The 20,066-nt window shown below is 39.2% G+C and overlaps 1 protein-coding gene across 2 annotated transcripts; it reads left to right on the plus strand.

The window, feature by feature from the left end:
• Positions 1–4,865: 4,865 nt before the first annotated feature.
• On the plus strand, positions 4,866–15,042 carry LOC133734705 (uncharacterized). Of its 2 annotated transcripts, none has more exons than XM_062162318.1 (7): positions 4,866–5,307; positions 5,476–5,613; positions 6,236–6,349; positions 6,884–7,403; positions 7,500–10,301; positions 11,443–14,226; positions 14,723–15,042. In XM_062162318.1, exons 2-7 carry the CDS (start codon positions 5,496–5,498, stop codon positions 14,784–14,786), a joined length of 6,402 nt encoding a protein of 2,133 aa, XP_062018302.1. In that variant the 5' UTR covers positions 4,866–5,307; positions 5,476–5,495; the 3' UTR covers positions 14,787–15,042. The 2 variants fall into 2 exon arrangements, with proteins under 2 accessions (XP_062018302.1, XP_062018303.1); XM_062162319.1 differs by having other exon boundaries at positions 5,487–5,613.
• The last annotated feature ends 5,024 nt before the right edge of the window (positions 15,043–20,066 follow it).

Consider the following 20,066-nt stretch of genomic DNA (forward strand, 5'->3'; position numbering starts at 1 on the left):
GTTGAGAATATATTTACGGCCTGCTTGGATGCACAATTACGGCCCTCTTATGAACGCCGTTAAAGAGTAATGTCTTTTACGGCTCCGGCATTTACAGCCTGCGTTTGTGCGCCGTAAAAGGGTATTTACGGCGCACATTATGGGCGGTAAAAGACTGTTTTTGGTGTTGTGTATGAATATAATGTTGCAACATATTCTAACTTTCGCAAAGTTATGAATTACTTAGAGCTCTTGAAGAGTTTATATGAGACATATCAATACACAAAGATATTGATGTGTATGGCTAGATATGCCATGATGATTTTTCAATGTTTTAAACTATACAAAGTTAAATGTGTCAATTTCTTTATATTGTTTAGCTATTACTTTGTGTATGAATTTGAGCATATGAGATTGTTTCTAACCTTATCATAAGAGGTAAGGCTTATTGAAAATAGTCTAGCTTTGTTAGTATTGCTTAACCTTTGCAGGTATGAAAATTTGTGATGAGCCTCTATATGAAAGCACACATGGTCTCACTTCAGTGATAGACGCATCAAACCACTATACATGGTACATGTAGCTTATCGCATACATAATTAAGGCTTGCAACAATTAGGGGGAGATTCTCATCAGGGGAGCATCCAGAAGCATGCTACCTAGGACATATGAGCGTTGTGCTCTTTTTGTCATTCGACCAGGGTTATTTTTGTCCTACTGGGATTTTGTTACCTGACAAGGTTTTTAACGAGGCAACAATAAGCGCGTCCAATATCATCATTCATTGGTGGACATCCAAGGGGGAGTGTTGTAAATATTATTATCTATATGGCTGTCCACGTAAATACTCATTAGTTGTGTACTTTAATGTAAACCCTACCTCTATATAAAAGGAGGCTAATGAGACTGAATGAAAACACTTCTACTTCCTCCCAACTATTCTCTCTCTATCTTTTCTCTACTTTATAACATGCAATTATATATGATTTCTTTATTTTTAACAGAAATCGAAACTTTCTCCAAAATTTCCTTAAATTTGAAGTACCGAAATCGAAACTGAAACTGAAATTTGAAACCTTGGGTAAGACTAGTATTACTCAAACAATGCTTTTATATGCGTTGTCCGAATTCAACTTGTACACATTTAGTGTGGAACAATGACAATTCAACTTGTACGCCATTTAGTCAATGTTGAGTTAGTCAAGGGTGATCTATATATTTGTGGAACAATGACAATTCAATTTGTACGCTATTTAGTCAAGGTTAAGTTTTTTTTTTTTTTGAATAGGAATTGATTTCATTAGTAATCAAGCCATGAAAACAGGCCAGAGTCTAACAGAACTTACATAAGAAAATCTGAAAATCCAGATAACCTATATAAGCCGAACTAAACTCATTAAAGTCTAAAGGGACGCTCGCTGGATAGCAAGCCTAAGCAAGCAAGACAACCTCGCTATTCTAAGGAAAAATCATTCATCTAGTCTAATCTTCCAGCACTCGATTGTGGTACAAATACAACTAGAAACATCTTAGAAAAAGCTTATAGAGATTACTCCAATTTTAGAAGGCTTGTAAACCAAATGTCTAACAGCAGAGACCTAGAAAAATGCTAGCTTCTTCCCCTTAGGGTTGGAGCCAGCACCATACTCGCCCTCTTCGGGAGCCAACAACCTCGGCAACAGGTTGGTCTTGCTCTTCTTATCCGAAGCAACTGCAACAAACTCAACCAGCCCAAGCTTGAGCTTGAGACCAGGCTCCAAAAACCAGGTCCAAATTCGAGCAGATGGAGAAGAGCCCATCAACCCAAATTCAAGTCCAGGCCCAAAAGCCCAAGCCCATACCCGAGCAGAGACAACAGCAGCCCTAGCCTCCATTGGCCAGGTTTCCTCTACCGCCATCCATCCATCCGGAGGCTTGCCGTTCCACCACCCCATCAATCCGGCAAAAGACTGACGCGCGTCGACCTTGATGCTTCCTTGATCACCAGAGGTGCACGTCTTCGAAGGTGCCTCCTCTCTGCAGACCAAATAACTGCCCCACTGAACGAAATGGCGCCGACTGTGATAAACACCTGATCCGAGCCCGATTCCTCTGCACTGGAAACCGGCAAATAACCCGACCCAGGAAGAGATCGATCTGCCGGAACCCGGAATCGATTTCAAAGAAGACTTCTTCTCGCCCAGGGAGACACAGTCCTCCAAACCAAAATCTCGACGGCGAACGTTGCTAGGCACGACGGAAACCAGCCTGGATGGTGGCGCCGCTGCTAGACTCGAAACCCTAAGTGGAGAGAGGTTTCGCTCTTTTTAGTATTATACCTACATCGATGTCAACCTGTTCGAAAAAATTTAGTCAAGGTTAAGTTAGTCAAGGTTGAGTGATTTGTATATTGTGGAACAATGACAATTCAACTTGTACGCCATTTAGTTAAGTTTGAGTTAGTCAAGGTTGAGTAATTTATATATTGTGGAACAATGACAATTCAACTGGGTTCCAGCCATAAAAAAAAACAAAAGTAAATTACATTCACATTATTAATATACGGCACAATTATAATTACATATAGATAAAAACACTAGTTTAGCAACCTACTACAGTACTAGTTAATTACTTGTACATATTAAATATCACAATTCTATTATAAATGTATAATTTTAGAGAGGCTACATTGTAAATAGGTTTATTATAATTACATATAGATAAAAACACTAGTTTAGCAACCTACTACAGTACTAGTTAATTACTTGTACATATTAAATATCACAATTCTATTATAAATGTATAATTTTAGAGAGGCTACATTGTAAATAGGTTTATTATAATTACATATAGATAAAAACACTAGTTTAGCAACCTACTGAAGAGAAATGGAATTGCTTGATTGAAGATTGTTTACAGTAGGATGCTATTTATACAACAAGTCAACAACTGATAAAGACCTAGCTACTACTGGACAATGGATCACATGTGCTTTCTGAAGGAGTTGTCTGTTGTACAATTGAATAGTGTGTGGTTTGGGTGAAGTCTGAAGCTAACATATAACAACAAGGAACTGATTCTTGTACTATTGAGACAGAGCACGAGTTGTCTCCTTTTGTGGGGAAGAATTCCAGATAGTTCCTTTGGGTAAAGATTGTCTATGTGCATCCTCATTGCTTAGGCTGCTGTGGTGATCATCTTGATGTGAGAGTATAGTGTTATTACACCCCCGCAAGCTGATGAGCGGGATGCGCACAATCAGCTTGGAACTGAGATTAAAGAACCGATGTTTAGGAAGACTCTTAGTGAAGATATCCGCAACGTTTGCAGCTGATGAAATGTGGTGAAGCTGCATTGATTTGTTAGCTAGAGGTTCTCTGATGAAGTGATAATCCACATCTACATGCTTTGTTCGATTGTGAAAAACAGGGTTTGCAGCCAAGGCAATGGCAGAGACAATGTCACAGTAGAACAAGGGGGGGGGGGCTGTCCAAGAAACACCTTGAGTGCACCGAGAGCTATTAAGCGAGATATCTATTTTCCAAGCACATGCAAAGTGAGCAAAAGACTGAACAAAGCAAAACAAACGCAAAAAGGAAGGAAAAGAGAGACTAAAAACAAAGTAAAAGCAAGAGGAACATGATGCAGCGTCTGGACAAGAAAGAGAGAGAGAAAGAGAGAGAGTTGGCAAGCATGGGAAGAAGAAATTGTAAACAAAGGAAAAGGGAAGATGTGGGGAGAATAAGGAGTGAATAACGATTAAGAAACAAGAAAGATGATCAAATTGAGAAAAAGAGATGGATCAGTGGTTTGGAATTGACAAAAAAGGGCAGAGAGACTTAAACAAAGAAAAAGTTGAAGTGAAAAATGAAAGCTCTTAGCTTGAGGACACAACAAGAATGTAAAGAAGAAAGTAAGCAGACTTAATTGGAATCGAACTAGTAAGAGGAAGAATTCAGAAATGCTGCAATCAGTTTTAGACCCATGGGTGTACAGAGAAAATTACTCCATACACCCAGGGAGGGTTTTGGAGTTCACAGGATCAAGAGCTGTTAAGCAGATGCTCTGATACCATGAAGAGAAATGGAATTGCTTGATTGAAGATTGTTTACAGTAGGATGCTATTTATACAACAAGTCAACAACTGATAAAGACCTAGCTACTACTGGACAATGGATCACATGTGCTTTCTGAAGGAGTTGTTTGTTGTACAATTGAATAGTGTGTGGTTTGGGTGAAGTCTGAAGCTAACATATAACAACAAGGAACTGATTCTTGTACTATTGAGACAGAGCACGAGTTGTCTCCTCTTGTGGGGAAGAATTCCAGATAGTTCCTTTGGGTAAAGATTGCCTATGTGCATCCTCATTGCTTAGGCTGCTGTGGAGCCTGTGGTGATCATCTTGATGTGAGAGTATAGTGTTATTACCTACTACAGTACTAGTTAATTACTCGTACATATTAAATATCACAATTCTATTATAAATGTATAATTTTAGAGTGGCTACATTGTAAATAGGTTTATTATAGGTTAGTTTGGTTCATGTAAAAGTTTCATTCAAAAATATAATTTTATAAATGCAATTAATATGATTTCTTCATTTTTAACTGAAATTTCCACCGAAATCGAAACTTTCTAAAAAATTTCCTTAAATTTGAAGTATTGAAATCGAAATTGAAACCCAAATTTGAAACCTTGCTCAGAAGGTTACCCAGAGTGAACAGTACCTGATCCAGTGACCCAGAGGGTGGAAATAAAAGGCAAAAAACAGTGTATAGTATCTGACCCAGTAACCCAACGGGTGAACTTGCTCTCAGTATTTCTAAGTGAAATTAGTTTAACATGAAATGATGATATCTCATATACTCATTAAAGTGTTATCTCTAGCTTGGTGTTTGCCACTCGTTCAAAACCAGGATGTTTGCATCAAGCTTATCTCATTGAAATTTGAACTTTGGAACCATCTACCACCCCTTTATTCTCTTTCTCCCAGTCTCTTCGACCTTCTCTTTCTTCCGTCACTTCTTCGACCTCTGTTTTCTTTCTTCTTTCTCCTCATACTGCAATCCTCATCTCCTTCACTTGGCTTACAACTCTGATTTTCACGATTCACGATTCACGATTCACGAACCTCAAGATCTACAGATCCGAGGCAACCTGTATATACATATTTCTTCTTTCATAGCCGGATTTTATTTCTGCAATCATTTGCCGCCTCCAAATTCCGACGATCGGAGTTTTCAATACCGACCGAAACCGACTGTTGAGCTCGGTATTATACCAACACTAGCAATTGCATACCAGTCTCTCCGTCCCTTTTCACTTCTCTGTACAACACCACAGTTCAGGTACGTTGCTGCTCCCCTATATATTCTTATTTTTCCTCTAAGAACACATTTTTTTTTTTTTTGGTAACAGTTGAATTCGAAATTTCATCGATAATTGCCAATGAATGATTGAGGTGGATCATAGTCTTTCAATTGGAATTAACTCATATCGGATGCATCATTATGTAGTTTCTTTGCAGGGAAACCTCATGGATTTACCCAATACTAAAGTCCGATTAGTCAGATGTCCTAAATGTCGGCTGCTTCTACCAGAGTTGCCGGATTCTCAGGTTTTCCAGTGTGGTGGATGTGGTGCTATTCTCCAAGGTGAATCAATTAGCACATTATTCTCTAGCAGTCTACTCTGTTTAGTTCTCACTACAAACAATGGTCTACAATTATCAAAAAGCAAGTAGAGGGTAGGTTCCAGCTACCCAGCTATTGATTGGAGTTTTAGGTTCAAAGATCTCTGTACTAAAGATTAAGGGAAATTGCTTAACATGGCACCAAAGATTTTACATTACGGCAAGTTTTCCTCATGATTTGCTTATATTGTGGAAAGTACGATTGAACCAACTAGGTCTCGATAAATATTTGTCAGAAATTTCTCAAATGATATCGATGACTTACTGTCTTCTTGGACTGTGTAAGTAGTTTAAATGTAAGACAATATTGCATTAGCATGTCATTCCATAATTATGAACTATTAGTTTTTGTTTCTATCTTCCTTTTTGAGAGGGTGATCAAGGTTGGGGTCTCATCAAACATTGTGGATGTAGTACCAGTGAACTATTTACAAGACCAATTTTTCCACCTCTTTTAATTTCCTTCTGTCGATACTACCAAATTAGCTTTCATATATCTCATCAAAGAAAGGTTCTTATGAATTCCTATTAGTTTTTAACTCCATAATTGTGAGTACATTTCTAAACAATTCTCCTGCATGCAGCAAAAAATCGAGTAAGAAATGAGAAAAGAAGTGAGGGCTTAACCATTGAATCAGCTCCAGTGAATCAATTATTAGATCATTTTTCTCGAGATTCAGAAATGGTCAGCTCAGATGGTATGTAATGCAACTCTTCATTATTTTCTAGGAATGTTTTTTTATTTTTTTTCTTTTTGACAAAGATGGGGGCACAAGCCTCACAAAGCCATCAATGTCATCCAAAACTGCTTGGGTAATAAAGCTTGGGATGGTAGGCAATCTGCAGACCCCCAGATCTGCTACCACATTCCTTTCAATATGGATTTGTTGTATAGAACAATAATCAAGGACTCAATTAAGTTTCTGCACTCGAGTAACAAGATTCCAATGGCAATATCAGCAAATAAATTAAGTTTCTATACAATACAAGGGTCTTGTATAATTTGAATAGCAACGATTAGTTGCACCATATTTAATTGAAGACACGATAAGATCTATGGTTGAAAATATAAACAATATGCAACTAGTTGAGTAAACAAAGACACGATAAGATTTGGGGCTGTCTGTGTAGACAATATGCTTGTCTTAGATAGTCTCTCTTCCATTGTTCCCCTTACTGTTGGTTTCTTTGCCTGTTGTTGACACCTCGGTTTTTCTTTTGGTTGTTTTCAGTGGCCTGGTTCTCTCGAAAAGCTGATGCTTCTCTTCCTTCATCAGCTGAACCATCATCAGCAGCTGGTCGGTGGAAGTATGACGTGTATTTGAGTTTCAGGGGTGTAGATACTCGAAGGGGTTTTACATCCCATTTATACGATCGGCTGCAGAGGAGTGGAATTAAAACATTCATGGATGATCAAGATCTTCAAGTAGGGGATGATGTTTCTCCCACTCTCCTAAAGGCAATTGAAGGATCAAGGTTCGCAATTGTTGTTCTGTCCCAAAATTATGCTTCTTCTGCTTGGTGTTTGGATGAACTTACAAAGATTTGTCAGTTCATGGAGGACGGCCCTAGAATTCTTCCAGTTTTTTATGAGGTTGACCCTAGTCATGTAAGAAAACAAAAGGGGAGTTTTGAGGATGCTTTAGCCAAGCATGAAAGGTCTGGGCGATACGAATCGAAGAAGGTCCAGCAGTGGAGAGATGCTTTAAGAAAAGTGGCCGACTTTGCTGGGTTTGATACACAGAATTACAGGTAAGCGTCATGAGAGTAGCATCTCAATTACCAAGAGTTATACTTGTACTTATTAATATAGCTGACGATTATTTGACCCTTAATTCTTCCTTGTAGGACTGATATAGATCTTCTCGAACACATTGTGGAAATTGTGTGCAGTAAAGTACAATCTGTTTTGGAAATCGAAAAAGTACAACCTATTGAAATCAACACAGGAGGTTTTGAATTATTTGAACCAACAAGAAAAGCCATGGATGACGTTATGGAGGCGCTAAAAGATGACGAGGTCACTGCCGTTGGTGTCTACGGCATGGCAGGCGTTGGAAAGACAGCCATGGTAAAACATGTCGGTGCACATGCCCGAAAAAGTGGAATTTTTCATCATGTGATTATCGGTGATGTATCCCAAAGCCCTGACTTGGAAACAATTCAAGGCACATTGGCAGGGCTGCTGGGCTACAAATTACATGAGAAGACAGAAATTGGCAGAGCAGCTAGATTGAGTGAGGAGATAAAGAGAAGGGGAAAGATCTTTATAATCCTGGACGACATTTGGGAGAGAATGGATTTGTCAGACATAGGAATACCTAGCTATAAGGAGCTTCAAAAGTGCAATTCCAAAGTCCTACTCACCACACGGAGAGAGAATGTGTGTCATGAGATGAGATGCCAAGCAATTATTCATCTCAATATCTTATCAGAACAAGATTCTTGGTCCTTGTTTGTGAAAACGGCAAGAATAGACTCTGAATCGATCGTTTTCTATGATGTAGCGAGGGAGGTGGTTAGTAAATGTGCTGGTCTACCGATTGCATTGATAACAGTTGCAAGGGCACTTGGAGGTAAAGAACTAGTGGAATGGAAAAGAGCAGCTCGAGCACTAGAGAAGTCGCAATCTGCCAACCCTGAACATGAAGAAGAGGCATTCAGATGTATAAAATTAAGCTATGATTACTTGAAAGATGAAGATACCAAGTCATGCTTCTTGCTTTGTTGCCTATTTCCTGAAGACTATGACATCCCAATAGGAGACTTGTTCAAGTATGCAATCGGGAAAGGATTGTTTCGGGATGCCGAGACAATCCAAGAAGCTAGAGCATCAGCTGATTCAGCTGTAAGGTACCTGAAACATTTTAGCTTGCTTTTGGATAGTGAGAAAAAGGGGTGTGTAAGGATGCATGATGTCATTCGGGATGCTGCCCTGAATATTGCAAAATCTGAAGACGGGCATGGGTTTTTGGTAAAAGCTGGCTGTGGTTTAAAAAGCTGGCAACATCAATTACATGAAGGCTACTCTGCAATCTCATTAATGAACAATGATATCCACAAGCTGCCCGGAGAGCTGGTATGTCCAAAACTCCAGATTTTATTACTACAGCAGAATGCTGATTTAAATGAGATGCCAGGAACTTTTTTCCAAAGTCCTAATGAATTAAGGGTCTTAGACCTTAGCCTCACCAGCATTACAGAACTTCCTCAATCATTCAGTCTCCTAATGAACCTCCAAGCTTTATATCTAGATTTTTGCCAGAGACTGATTGACTTTTCCTTAATTGGAAAACTAAAGAAGCTTGAGATTCTTAGTATGAGAGGAAATGTTTTGAAAGAATTGTCGAGAGAAATAGGGAATCTGATCAATCTAAGGATGCTGGACATTACTGATGGAATTATTAGCAAAATTCCATCAAAAGTGATATCGCAGTTGCATAGATTAGAAGAACTGTACATGCCATTTCGATTTGGGAATTGGGTCAGTAAGGTTGAAGGAGAAGGAGAAGAAACCAATATTGGCTTTGGTGAGGTAACTGGCTTAACATGTCTAAATATTTTGAAGGTTTCCCTACCTGCAAAATGCATCCCTGAAGAGCTTGAGTTTTATCCCAATTGGTTGTTCTTTGATATTTGTATTAGTGGGGACACAAGCAGCAGAGACATTAAGAGAGACATAAGTAATCAAGGCTTTCAACACAGTCATAAAGATTCAAGATCCTTGAGTCTTGACACAAGAATTAGTGCCTTACCAGCTTGGTTTGTCCATGAGGTAACAGTCAAGACAGAGAAGCTACTGTACGTAAACTGCAAATGGTTAAATAACATTCTTGTTGAATATCACCATGGGAGGTTACATATGCTGAAACATCTCTCTATTATTGGTCCCAGTGAGAGCTTGGAAGAGCTGATGAATGCTATAACATGGGTTCCAGTTAAACCCGTGTTCGAGAACTTGGAAGAGTTGCATTTGGAGTGTGTGACTTCTTTGAAAGAGTTATGTGTTGGAAAATTACCACCTGGGTCTCTATACAATCTGAAGTTATTGAAGGTCCATTATTGTCCTAACTTGGGGAATATTCTTTTACCATCAAAATTGTTACATAGATTGCCAAATCTGGAGAACATAATCTGTAGGGATATGTCTAGACTGGAACACGTGTTTGGATGTCAAGGGTTTGAGCCAGAGCAATCAAAACTGAGAGAGATGACCTTTATCAATCTACCTGCTATAAGAAACATATGTAACGGTCCAGCTCCACGTGCAATGTTCCAAGCTCTTAAAAGTTTGTTCATTTATCATTGCAACTTTCTAGGATGTCTCTTCTCGTTTGATACTGCTCAAGTTCTTTTTCAATTGGAAGACTTTTTTGTAGACAGTTGCCCTTTATTGGAAAGACTAATTGAAGTACGCACGGAAAGAGTGAACAACAAGAAGATCATTCTTCCAAAATTGAAGAACTTGGGTTTAGAGAAACTTCCTATATTGTACAGTGGAGGTGCTACTATTGATATCGAGTGTCCTTCCTTGGAACACTTGTATGTGAAGGAGTGCCCCCAGTTTACGGCCTCTGCTTCTGACTTCCAGAGCAAGAACCAAGTCCAAGTCAACGATAAATTACATTACTTTGGTCTACTTGGCAGAAGGTATGTCAGACGTTGGCATAAACTTACATCAGTTGTCTTTTCTTTTATCGTATAATTTGTCTTTCATTTTCTTGTTTTGCTTTTTCATTTAACAAAGTATGAAACGATGATCAAGATTGGTCGCCGCTGAGTCATGTTGGTTTTCTTAGGTCTTGTATATAATAGTGGCCATGCCATAATAAACAAATACAAAATGTTAATTATTATGTGTTAGTGCACCAGGAAATATAGAATTCCACATAATAAACAAATATATAAAGGCTTCTTATATGAATTAAAGATCCATTTCTTGTTTTTCTTTTTTAATATGAATTAAAGAAAAAAAATATGAAACCTTACAGTTAGGAGAAGTAGGAAAGAGAGTGTGTGAGACTGGAGAAAACATGGAGCCTCTGTCTTGTTCCACTGTGTTCTTTTGACTTTATTTTAACAAATTACTTTTTTGGAAGTTTCAACATTTAAACATAATATTATACTAGAAAGTACAACCACACCTGATATGTGTGGCAATGAGTGGTCGAAGGTTGTTTTGCTTTTAATTTTTGATTTACTTTTCATCATGTGTTTATTGCATTTTGACATTTTGTCCCTCATGAATTGTTAGTAATGGTTTTTTTACTCTTCAAGTGTAATTAAGGTACAAAAAAAAAAAAAAATTGAATGTGAATGAAAAAGTGTCTTCTCATTTTAGAGGGGGAGAGAGATTTCTCCATCAAACAAATCTTAAATAACCTTCTGTTTCATTCTTGATTCTTAATTTTCATTTGTAATGATCAACCATTCTTCTTTTTCAATCCTCTCTCTATTCCAAACATCCTAAATCTTGTATATTCCCAATACTACACCTCTATCCTGCCCACCTCCTTCATCTTTACCAATTGATCTCTCATCTGCAAATTTGATTGAAGGTGCCAATACTCAGCCAACCTTCTACTGTGAGACAGGGACAAGGAAATCTAAAGCAACCTGGCTTAGTGTTGATGCAATGTTTCAACTGGGCATGTTTTTGGGAAGTCTAAATGCCATTATTCATATAGCCGTTAATTCATAAGCTGTCTTTATTACCAAGAGTTGTAATTGTGATTTTGGGTTTATTGTTGATACACCTGATTATTATTTGAACCTTAATTCATCTTTGTAGGACTGAAGGACAACATATTGAAGCCATTGCGGAATCTGTGTTCAGTACATTACGACCTATTGAAACTGAGTTTACAATGCCCATGGGAGATTTTCAAGCATTTGAAGCAACAAGACAGGCCATGAATAAGGTTATGAAGGCACTAGAAGCTGATGAGGTCACAGCCATTGGGGTCTACGGAATGGGAGGAGTTGGAAAATCAACCATGGTTGAACATGTTTGTGCAGAAGTTCGGGATAATGGGATGTTTCATCAGGTGATTTCAGCTGTTGTATCCCAAAACCCTGACTTGAGAAAAATTCAAGGCACATTGGCAGATATGTTGGGCTTTATATTTGAGGAGGAGACAGAAATTGGAAGAGCTCGTAGATTGATGCAGAGGATAAGGAGAGGAAATAGGATCCTTGTAATCTTGGACAACATTTGGGAGAGAACAGATTTGTCAAACATAGGAATTCCCAGCTACTACGAGCTTCAAAGATGCAATTCCAAAGTCCTACTCATCACAAGGACACAGAATGTCTGTCGTGCCATGGAATGCCAATCAAACATTTCTCTTGATGTCTTATCAGAAGAAGATTCTTGGACCTTATTTGTGAACAAAGCAAGAACGTCTTTTGAATCGACCAGTTTGTGTGATGTTGCAAAGAAGGTAGCTAGAGCATGTGCTGGTCTTCCAGTTGCGTTGATAGCAGTTGCGAAGGCACTTGGTGATAAGTGTTTGGATGACTGGAAGGAAGCGGCTCGACGACTAGAGGCTTCTCAACCTGCCAGCCTTGAAGATGGGAAAGTTGTGTTCAATTGTATAAAATTAAGCTATGATTACTTGATATCTGATGATGCCAGGTCATGCTTCTTGCTTTGTTGCCTCTTCCCAGAAGACTATGATATCCAAATTGAAGAGTTGTTAAAGTATGGGATGGGGAAAGGGTTGTTTCAAGATTCCTGCACAATGCAAGATGCCAGAGTAACTGCACATTTGGTGGTCAAGTACCTTATAGATTGTAGCTTGCTTTTGGAAACTGAACAGGACGGATGTGTAAAGATCCATGATGTCATTCGGGATGTGGCCATAAGGATTTCGTTGTCTGAGGATGGCCCACTGTTTTTTGTACAAGCTGGTTGTCAATTAAAGGAATGGCCAAGTATTAGTGCACATGAAGGCTACTCTGCTATTTCACTAATTATGAATAAAATTTGGAAGCTTCCTGAAGAGTTGGTATGTCCGAAACTCCTTATTTTGTTTCTGCAAAGTAATGTTTGGTTGAATGAGATCCCAGAATATTTCTTTCAAAGTCTGAATGTGTTGAGGGTATTAGATCTAAGCCGAACCAGAATTTCTTTTCTACCCACATCATTCAATATCTTGATCAACCTCCAGACCTTGTATCTAGATGGTTGCTTGTCAACCATAGATAACATATCCATACTCGGAAAATTGAAAAAACTTGAGATTCTTAGTATGAGAGAACTTCCTCTTGTGGAACTGCCAAAAGAAATCGGAGATTTGAGCCATCTAAGGATGTTAGACATCACTGGTGATTATGTTGATAATGTTCCGTCTGAAGTGATATGCAACCTTAATTTGTTAGAGGAACTATACATGCAGTGTAATTTTGCAGACTGGGGGAGTAAAGTTGAGGGAGCAGGAGAAGAAAATATTGTTGCGTTTGATGAGTTAACTGGCTTGTCATGTCTAAATGTTTTGAAGGTTTTCATATCTGATGCTAAATGTTTGCCTAAAGATGTGGAGGTTGAACCAAATTGGGTAAACTTTGATATTTGTATCAGCAGAGACCCATCCATCAGAAAAGTGTCGTTGGTTTCAAGTTCTTCACCCGCTTTTACAAGAGCCTTGACTCTTGATACAACCATCAATGCCTTACCAGGTTGGTTTATCAATGCGGTGACAATGAAAGCAGAGAAACTGCAGTATATAATGTGTTGGGGATTAGATAACATTCTTGTAGAATATGACTGTGGGAGATTACATGCACTGAAGTATTTATCTGTTATTGGCCCCAATGAGAACTTGAAAATGTTGATGAACACAATAACACGCTTTTGGAATGAACCAGTGTTTCAGAACTTGGAAGAGTTGCATCTCGTTCAAGTGGATTGCCTGAAGGAGTTATGTGTTGGTGAATTGCCACCTGGGTCTCTATGCAATCTTAGGTTACTGAAGGTGAAACATTGCTATGAATTGGTGGATGCACTCCTACCGTCACGGTTGCTGCAGAGATTACAAAATCTGGAAGAACTGATTTGTGAAGAGATAGATGAATTGGAATATGTTTTTGGATGTGAAGGGCTTGAGCCAGAACAAATGATATTGACACAATTGATAGAAATGAGATTGGAGAATCTAGGGAAACTAATAAAGATATGGAATGGTCCTGCTCATTGTGCAATCTTCCAGAATCTTCAGAGTTTGGTAGTTTCCAGGTGCTTTGAATTGGAAAATCTCTTCACAGCTGATGTAGCTCAATGTCTTTTGCACTTGGAAGATCTTTCAGTGGAGCTTTGCCCAATGTTGGACAACATTATTGAAGCAAGTAAGGACACAGTGGACAACAAGATTGTTTTTCCAGAATTGAAGAACTTAACTTTGATAAAGCTTCCACAACTCACAAGGTTCTGCAGCAGTACAGGCAGTGCTATTGAGTGCCCTTTACTGGAATACTTGTATGTGGAGAGGTGCCCCCAGTTTTCAACGTCTGACTTCCATAGCAGGAACAAAGTCGAACCCAAACATCCACAACATTTGGACATTGTACTGAGAAGGTATGTCGCTGTACAGACCATTCTTCTTTTGCTTTTTTCTTAACAAAGTATGAAATGATGATCAACAATGGTCACCACCTGAGTCATGTTGGTTTTCTTAGATCTTGTATATAATTCAATAATTGTGGCCATGCCATAATAAACAATTACAAAAGGTTAATTATTACAGATTTATTGGTACCCCAAGGAAATATAGAGTTCCCATAATAAACAAATATATAAAAGCTTCTTATTAAATAATACTAGCTTCTGGAATAACATTTGGACATTCCCCTGAGAAGGCATTTTGTTGTGTCATAAACTCCAATTGTCTTATCTTTTTCATTCTGTTTGTCTTTCTGTTAGGGAGATCCTCTTCGATTTCTTAATGCTGATGTTCGTCTATTCAACTTTAAAGGACTTAAAAAACGGAGTTCAGAACTAGCTTATTCATTTTTCTTTGATATCATTCATAATGATTATTCAATTCGTCTTTTTTCTTTTTTTTGGTTATAAGGGCCAGAGCAGAGAAAAGAAGAAAAATCAAATTCCCAGAGGTCGTCCAAGAAGACAGTAAGTAGCAGCTTGAGGAGGAGGAGGAGGAGGAGGAGAGAGTTAGGACCCCATGGTCCTGCTGAAGACAATTTAGAGGGAATCAGCAATACTCCTGAAATATGCATGTAATGACAAAAGTGAACATTGGCTCTGCAACTAAGAACTACGGCATCAACGGGCATGGTGTTAGACATGCCCTTTTTGGCTGTATGTGGGTACAGAATAAGTGTAATTTTTCCCCTCGGTTTTTTACATATGCTTTTGTTAATGATGCAAGTCCAATTGATTGTCCATGAGGACAATATTATTGGCTCAAGTTGCTGAAGTCGGGATCAGGGGGGGAATTTGCAATCAAACTTGACATGAACAAGGCTTATGACCGTGTGGACTGGCAATTTCTGGAAGCGGTTCTCCTCAAAATGGGCTTCCATCAAAACTGGGTCAGGTTAGTTATGTCCTGTGTTACATCTGTTTCAATGGCAATCCTTGTTAATGGTGCTCCGGGTCGGAAATTCAAACCATCTCGTGGACTAAGACAGGGAGACCCTTTGTCCCCGTTCCTGTTCTTATTTATTAATGATGTGTTGTCCACTATGATAAGGAAGATTTGTGAGGCTAACCTCCTCGATGCGGTTAAATTGAATTCCGATGGACCGATGGTCAGTCACCTATTCTTTGCGGATGATTCGATCTTTTTCCTCAAGGCCACATTGTATAATTGTGAGGTTCTATCAGATACTTTACATCACTACTGTTCAGCTTCAGGTCAATCCATCAATACATAGAAATCCTCTCTTTTTCAGCCCCAACACTCCCCCTGAAATTGTTAATCTCATCAGTATGGTTTTGGGTATGAAACCCGTTCTTAATCCGGGTTTATACCTTGGGCTGCCTACAATTTGGGGCCGCTCAAAGGTGTCAGCTCTTGCCTATGTCAAGGAAAACATTGAAAAGAAAATCTCTGGATGGAATGCTTCAACTCTCTCCCAAGCTGGAAAAGAAATCATGATCAAATCAGTGGCCATGGCAATCCCTGCCTACCCAATGTCAGTTTTCAAATTCCCTACTACTCTTTGCAACCAAATCAATTCCGCTTTTGCAAACTTTTGGTGGGGTAAAGACACTTCTTCGGGCATACACTGGAAAAATTGGTCCTCCCTTGGTCTCCCAAAATCTGATGGTGGTTTGGGTTTTAGAAGCATTGAGACTTTCAATCTGGCCCTTCTAGCAAAACAGGGTTGGAGAATCCTGTCTAATCCCAATGCGCTTTGGGTCCGTGTCCTGAAGCACCGTTATTTTCCCTACTGCTCTTTCTTTGAAGCAACACGAGGGTCTTCCCCCTCCTGGGCATGGTCTAGCCTGCTGGAAGGCCGATCTATTCTTACTTCTGGGTGCATTTGGCAGGTTGGCTCTGGATCCTCCATTAACTTTTGGCAAGATAACTGGATCCCAAGATTCCCTTCCCTCAATCTCCAAGCCTTTATGCCCCATAATGCACCGGATGTTCCAGTCACTGACTTCATTGACTTCAATACTCATGAATGGAATTTGGACTCAATCATCCCTCACCTCCCCGCCGAGGCTATCAATGCTATAAGAGCTACCCCTTTTGGTGGCCCAGATGGATTGGATTCTCTAATTTGGTCGGCAACCACTTCAGGCATGTACTCTGTAAGATCGGGATATGACACCAGGGTGAATGCCTCAGCCCCCCATCTCGCAGCTCACCCGCACCAATCGCATACCATTCACAAAAATATTTGGAAGTGGCTCTGGAAGGTGAAGATAACTCCACGCATCAAACATTTCATGTGGCGAGCTATCTCAAATGCTTTGGCAACTAACAACAATAGACATCAAAGACACCTGGCTTTGTCTCCAATCTGCCCGCTCTGTGAGTCTCACCCTGAATCTATTGAACATGTCCTGTTCCTATGCCCTTGGGCAATGAAGACATGGTTTTGTCACCCTCTTTCGTATAGGATTGATCCCCAATCCATCACATCCCTTGATCGGTGGATCTTTACCGTGTTTAATTTGAACGGGATTTCTTCCCCTGCTGACACGGCCTTCCAAACCCATGCTCTGTTCTTACTTTGGTTCATTTGGAAACACAGATGCCATTGTATCTTCAATTGTGAAGCTCCGTCCTCTATCTCTGTTGCCTCAAGAGCCTTTTCTGCTTCAACGGAATTTCTCATGATCCCTCAAAGGATTCTCTCCCCCAACTTCATGAGGCCAACTCTTGATCTTGCACAACCTGCAAATTGGAAAGCTCCCGCCCCAGGCACACTGAAAATAAATACCGATGCCGCTTGGGATCCCATCTCTTTGGCTTGTGGTCTAGGAACCTTGCTACGGGATTCCAATGGAAACATTCTCGGAGGATCTTCCAAGTCAACTCATGCCTCCTCAGCTATTGCAGCTGAAGCCATGGCGATCAGACTGGGACTTTCTCTTGCATCTTCTTTATCCCTTTCTTCTTTTCAGCTGGAATCTGACTCCTTGGTCTTGATTTCAACTTTTTAAAACCCCCTTTCGTCGATTGATTGGACTGCCACACATGTTGTTGCGGATATACGAGCATCGGCTAGTCGTTTCGATCGAGTAAACTGGCTTTGGACCAGTAGACATGCCAACGCTGCAGCAGATTTTGTCGCCCAACTATGACTCATTCGACACTTTGGTCACTCAACTATGACTCATTCGACACTTTGGTCACTCAAGTTTCAAATATATCACTTTGGTCACTCAACTATTACATTGTCAATCACTTTAGTCACCCAATGAGTATTTTTTTTAATGAAAAAAATTAACAAAGTGACTAAAGTGATTGACAGTGTAATAGTTGAGTGACCAAAGTGATATGTTTGAAACTTGAGTGACCAAAGTGTCGAATGAGTTATAGTTGAGTGACTATTTGTGGAATTCTCTCTTTTTTAAAATTATTTCATACATCCCAAATTAGCATGTTGACATCCCTATTTTTTTGGTAATTTTTTGCTTTGAGATAAAAAAAAATCAACTGACAATTAGAGGTGGCAAACGGGCGGGGCTGGCACGACCCGGTCCATTTATTATAGTGTTGGGCTTGTGCCGGCCCATTTACTAACATTAAGTTTGGTTCGGCCCATGGCTTGAGCCTATATTGTGCCGGGCTGTGCTCGTATTAATAAAGGGGGTGTGCTCGTGCCATTTCATTATAAAATACGATTTAAAAATTTTAATTTGAGTAAATAAAAATTGATTTTATTTAACTACGTAGAAAATTAAAATAAATAAAGTTCTACAACATTTTTCCTAATTTTTTTTTATCAAAACATTTTTCTTAATCTTAGTTTTTTAAGATTAGTTTCTTAATAATTTTATATATTCCACTATAAGAAAGAAAGAAAGAAAAAATAACTCAAAAATAAGTTGTTTATTAGTATATTATTAGTGTTTCTATTCATACCTTTAAAATTAGTATTTAGATCTCTCCACTTATTAGACCTCTAACATAGTCTTTCGAATACTTAAAATGCTAATTACACCTCCCTATGTTCCCTAAATAGCCTTACCCATAAAATCTTAACCAAATTTAGGGTTCTTCAACAAAAGTACTCAAGAGCAAGCAACCACTTCCTTGTAGTCTCATCATTCAAACATCGAATTGAGTGAACCCTTACCATAGATCACGTATGCCAAAAGAAGGAGAGGTATTGAATGACTTCTATGTGGAGAATAGCAGACTAAATTGCTTCTTGGAGGATGTACAACTTGAAGTCGATGCTAAACCTCAGGATCGAAGAGGAAGTTGAGTGCACTGACAGAATTGATATTGACATCTTGGTAGGAAGTTTATACTATCACTTATGTAGAAGAACACAGAATAATAAGGGTGTCGAGATTGAGAGATAAAAGACAAGAATGATGACCAAAATCTAAGAAAAGAAAACAAGGCATGCTCAGGTGAAGAAAAAACTAAAGACCATTTTTTGACTTTGTCAAGGGGAACCCAAAGGCTTCCTAGGCCCAAGATAAACCCCTTCGGCGCATGTGAAATGCTCTAACTGTGCATTGCAGCACAGTGCCTGGCCACTTTGACAGCTTCGGGATTCGAACCTAGGTTGGGGAGCACACCCAATTAGGCAAGAACCACTAGGCCACTTGCAGTGGTTAAAAAACTAAAGACCATGATGCTATTGGTTCCAAATTGCAATAAAACATGTGATTAATTACATGTTTGTTAATCACTTTAATTTTCTTTGGTAAGATTTCAATGGGTTCTGAAATTAATAGTTGAATCTTTTGTGATTATGCTACTTGTTAGGAGTGTAAGTTTAAATTTGAGGCTGCCATTTATGAATAGAGTGCTTGTTCAAACATCATGGAAGAATATGCCGGGTCTGTTGAACACAATGGAGTTAGGAACATATTTTTTTTATATATTTTGTCTTTATTGGTCATTGTACATGAATTGACAAATTCAATAACACTTGAAAAAAATAAGAGGTTTAAATGCTAATTTTAGAGGTAGGAATAGAAACACTCATAATTTTTTTTTTTTAATTGAAATATCAATTTCATTCAACGCAAGCTAGAAATGCACAGATACATACAATCCCTTGCCATCTCTAGGGTAAGTTTACGACGTGGTATGTTAGCACCACACATTAGACAATCAGTGCTAATTTATTTTAAAGCAAACGTATGAACTATGAAACATACATAGTAAATAGGCATCTAAAAACACAAAAAGTGCATTAGTTCCCTACAAAAATAGGAAATAGGAAAGCAAAGAAAACCTAAGCTAATTAGAAGGGCTGCAGGCCAATGGTCCCAAGAAACAGTCCAACCTAATGCTCAACAATTGACCCAGCCCAGCCTTTGCCATCTTGTGCAGACCGTCGGAGCACGGTGCCATAGACGCCACCAACATCCTAACCCTGTATAGATGCCATCAAGCCGTCGCCGCCGCCTGGAAGAAGCCCAAACCAGCTACTCCGCCCAAAGCCTCCCCTTGAGATGGTGCCCCCGCATCCACCTCAGATCTGCAGCAAAAAAAAAAAAAAATTTGGCAGGACCAATTCTATCAAGCCTTCAAGCCAAAATTGTTCCACAACCAAAGAGCATGCCCTATATGTATCACCCGTCCGGCAGCGACACCGCAACGTCAGCGCGACAAAGGTCGGTGCCAGCGCTGGGCTGCCACCAGACGAGTGTTGATAGAGATTGAGAAGAAAACTGTGCGGCTATAGGACGAGAGAAAGATAGCTAGGGTTTTCTCCCTAGGTTTAAAAGTCATTAGTGTATTATTGTGAGAT

The sequence above is a fragment of the Rosa rugosa genome, chromosome 2 (assembly GCF_958449725.1).
Source record: "Rosa rugosa chromosome 2, drRosRugo1.1, whole genome shotgun sequence".
In the NCBI taxonomy this organism is placed as follows: domain Eukaryota; kingdom Viridiplantae; phylum Streptophyta; class Magnoliopsida; order Rosales; family Rosaceae; genus Rosa; species Rosa rugosa.

Bases quoted from the DNA above. Each gene is read 5' to 3' on its own strand.
- LOC133734705 (XM_062162318.1), top strand. From the start codon at position 5,496: ATGGATTTACCCAATACTAAAGTCCGATTAGTCAGATGTCCTAAATGT. The intron at 10,302-11,442 runs GTATGTCAGACG...TCATCTTTGTAG, and splicing joins TTTGGTCTACTTGGCAGAAG to GACTGAAGGACAACATATTG. The intron at 14,227-14,722 runs GTATGTCGCTGT...TTTGGTTATAAG, and splicing joins TTGGACATTGTACTGAGAAG to GGCCAGAGCAGAGAAAAGAA.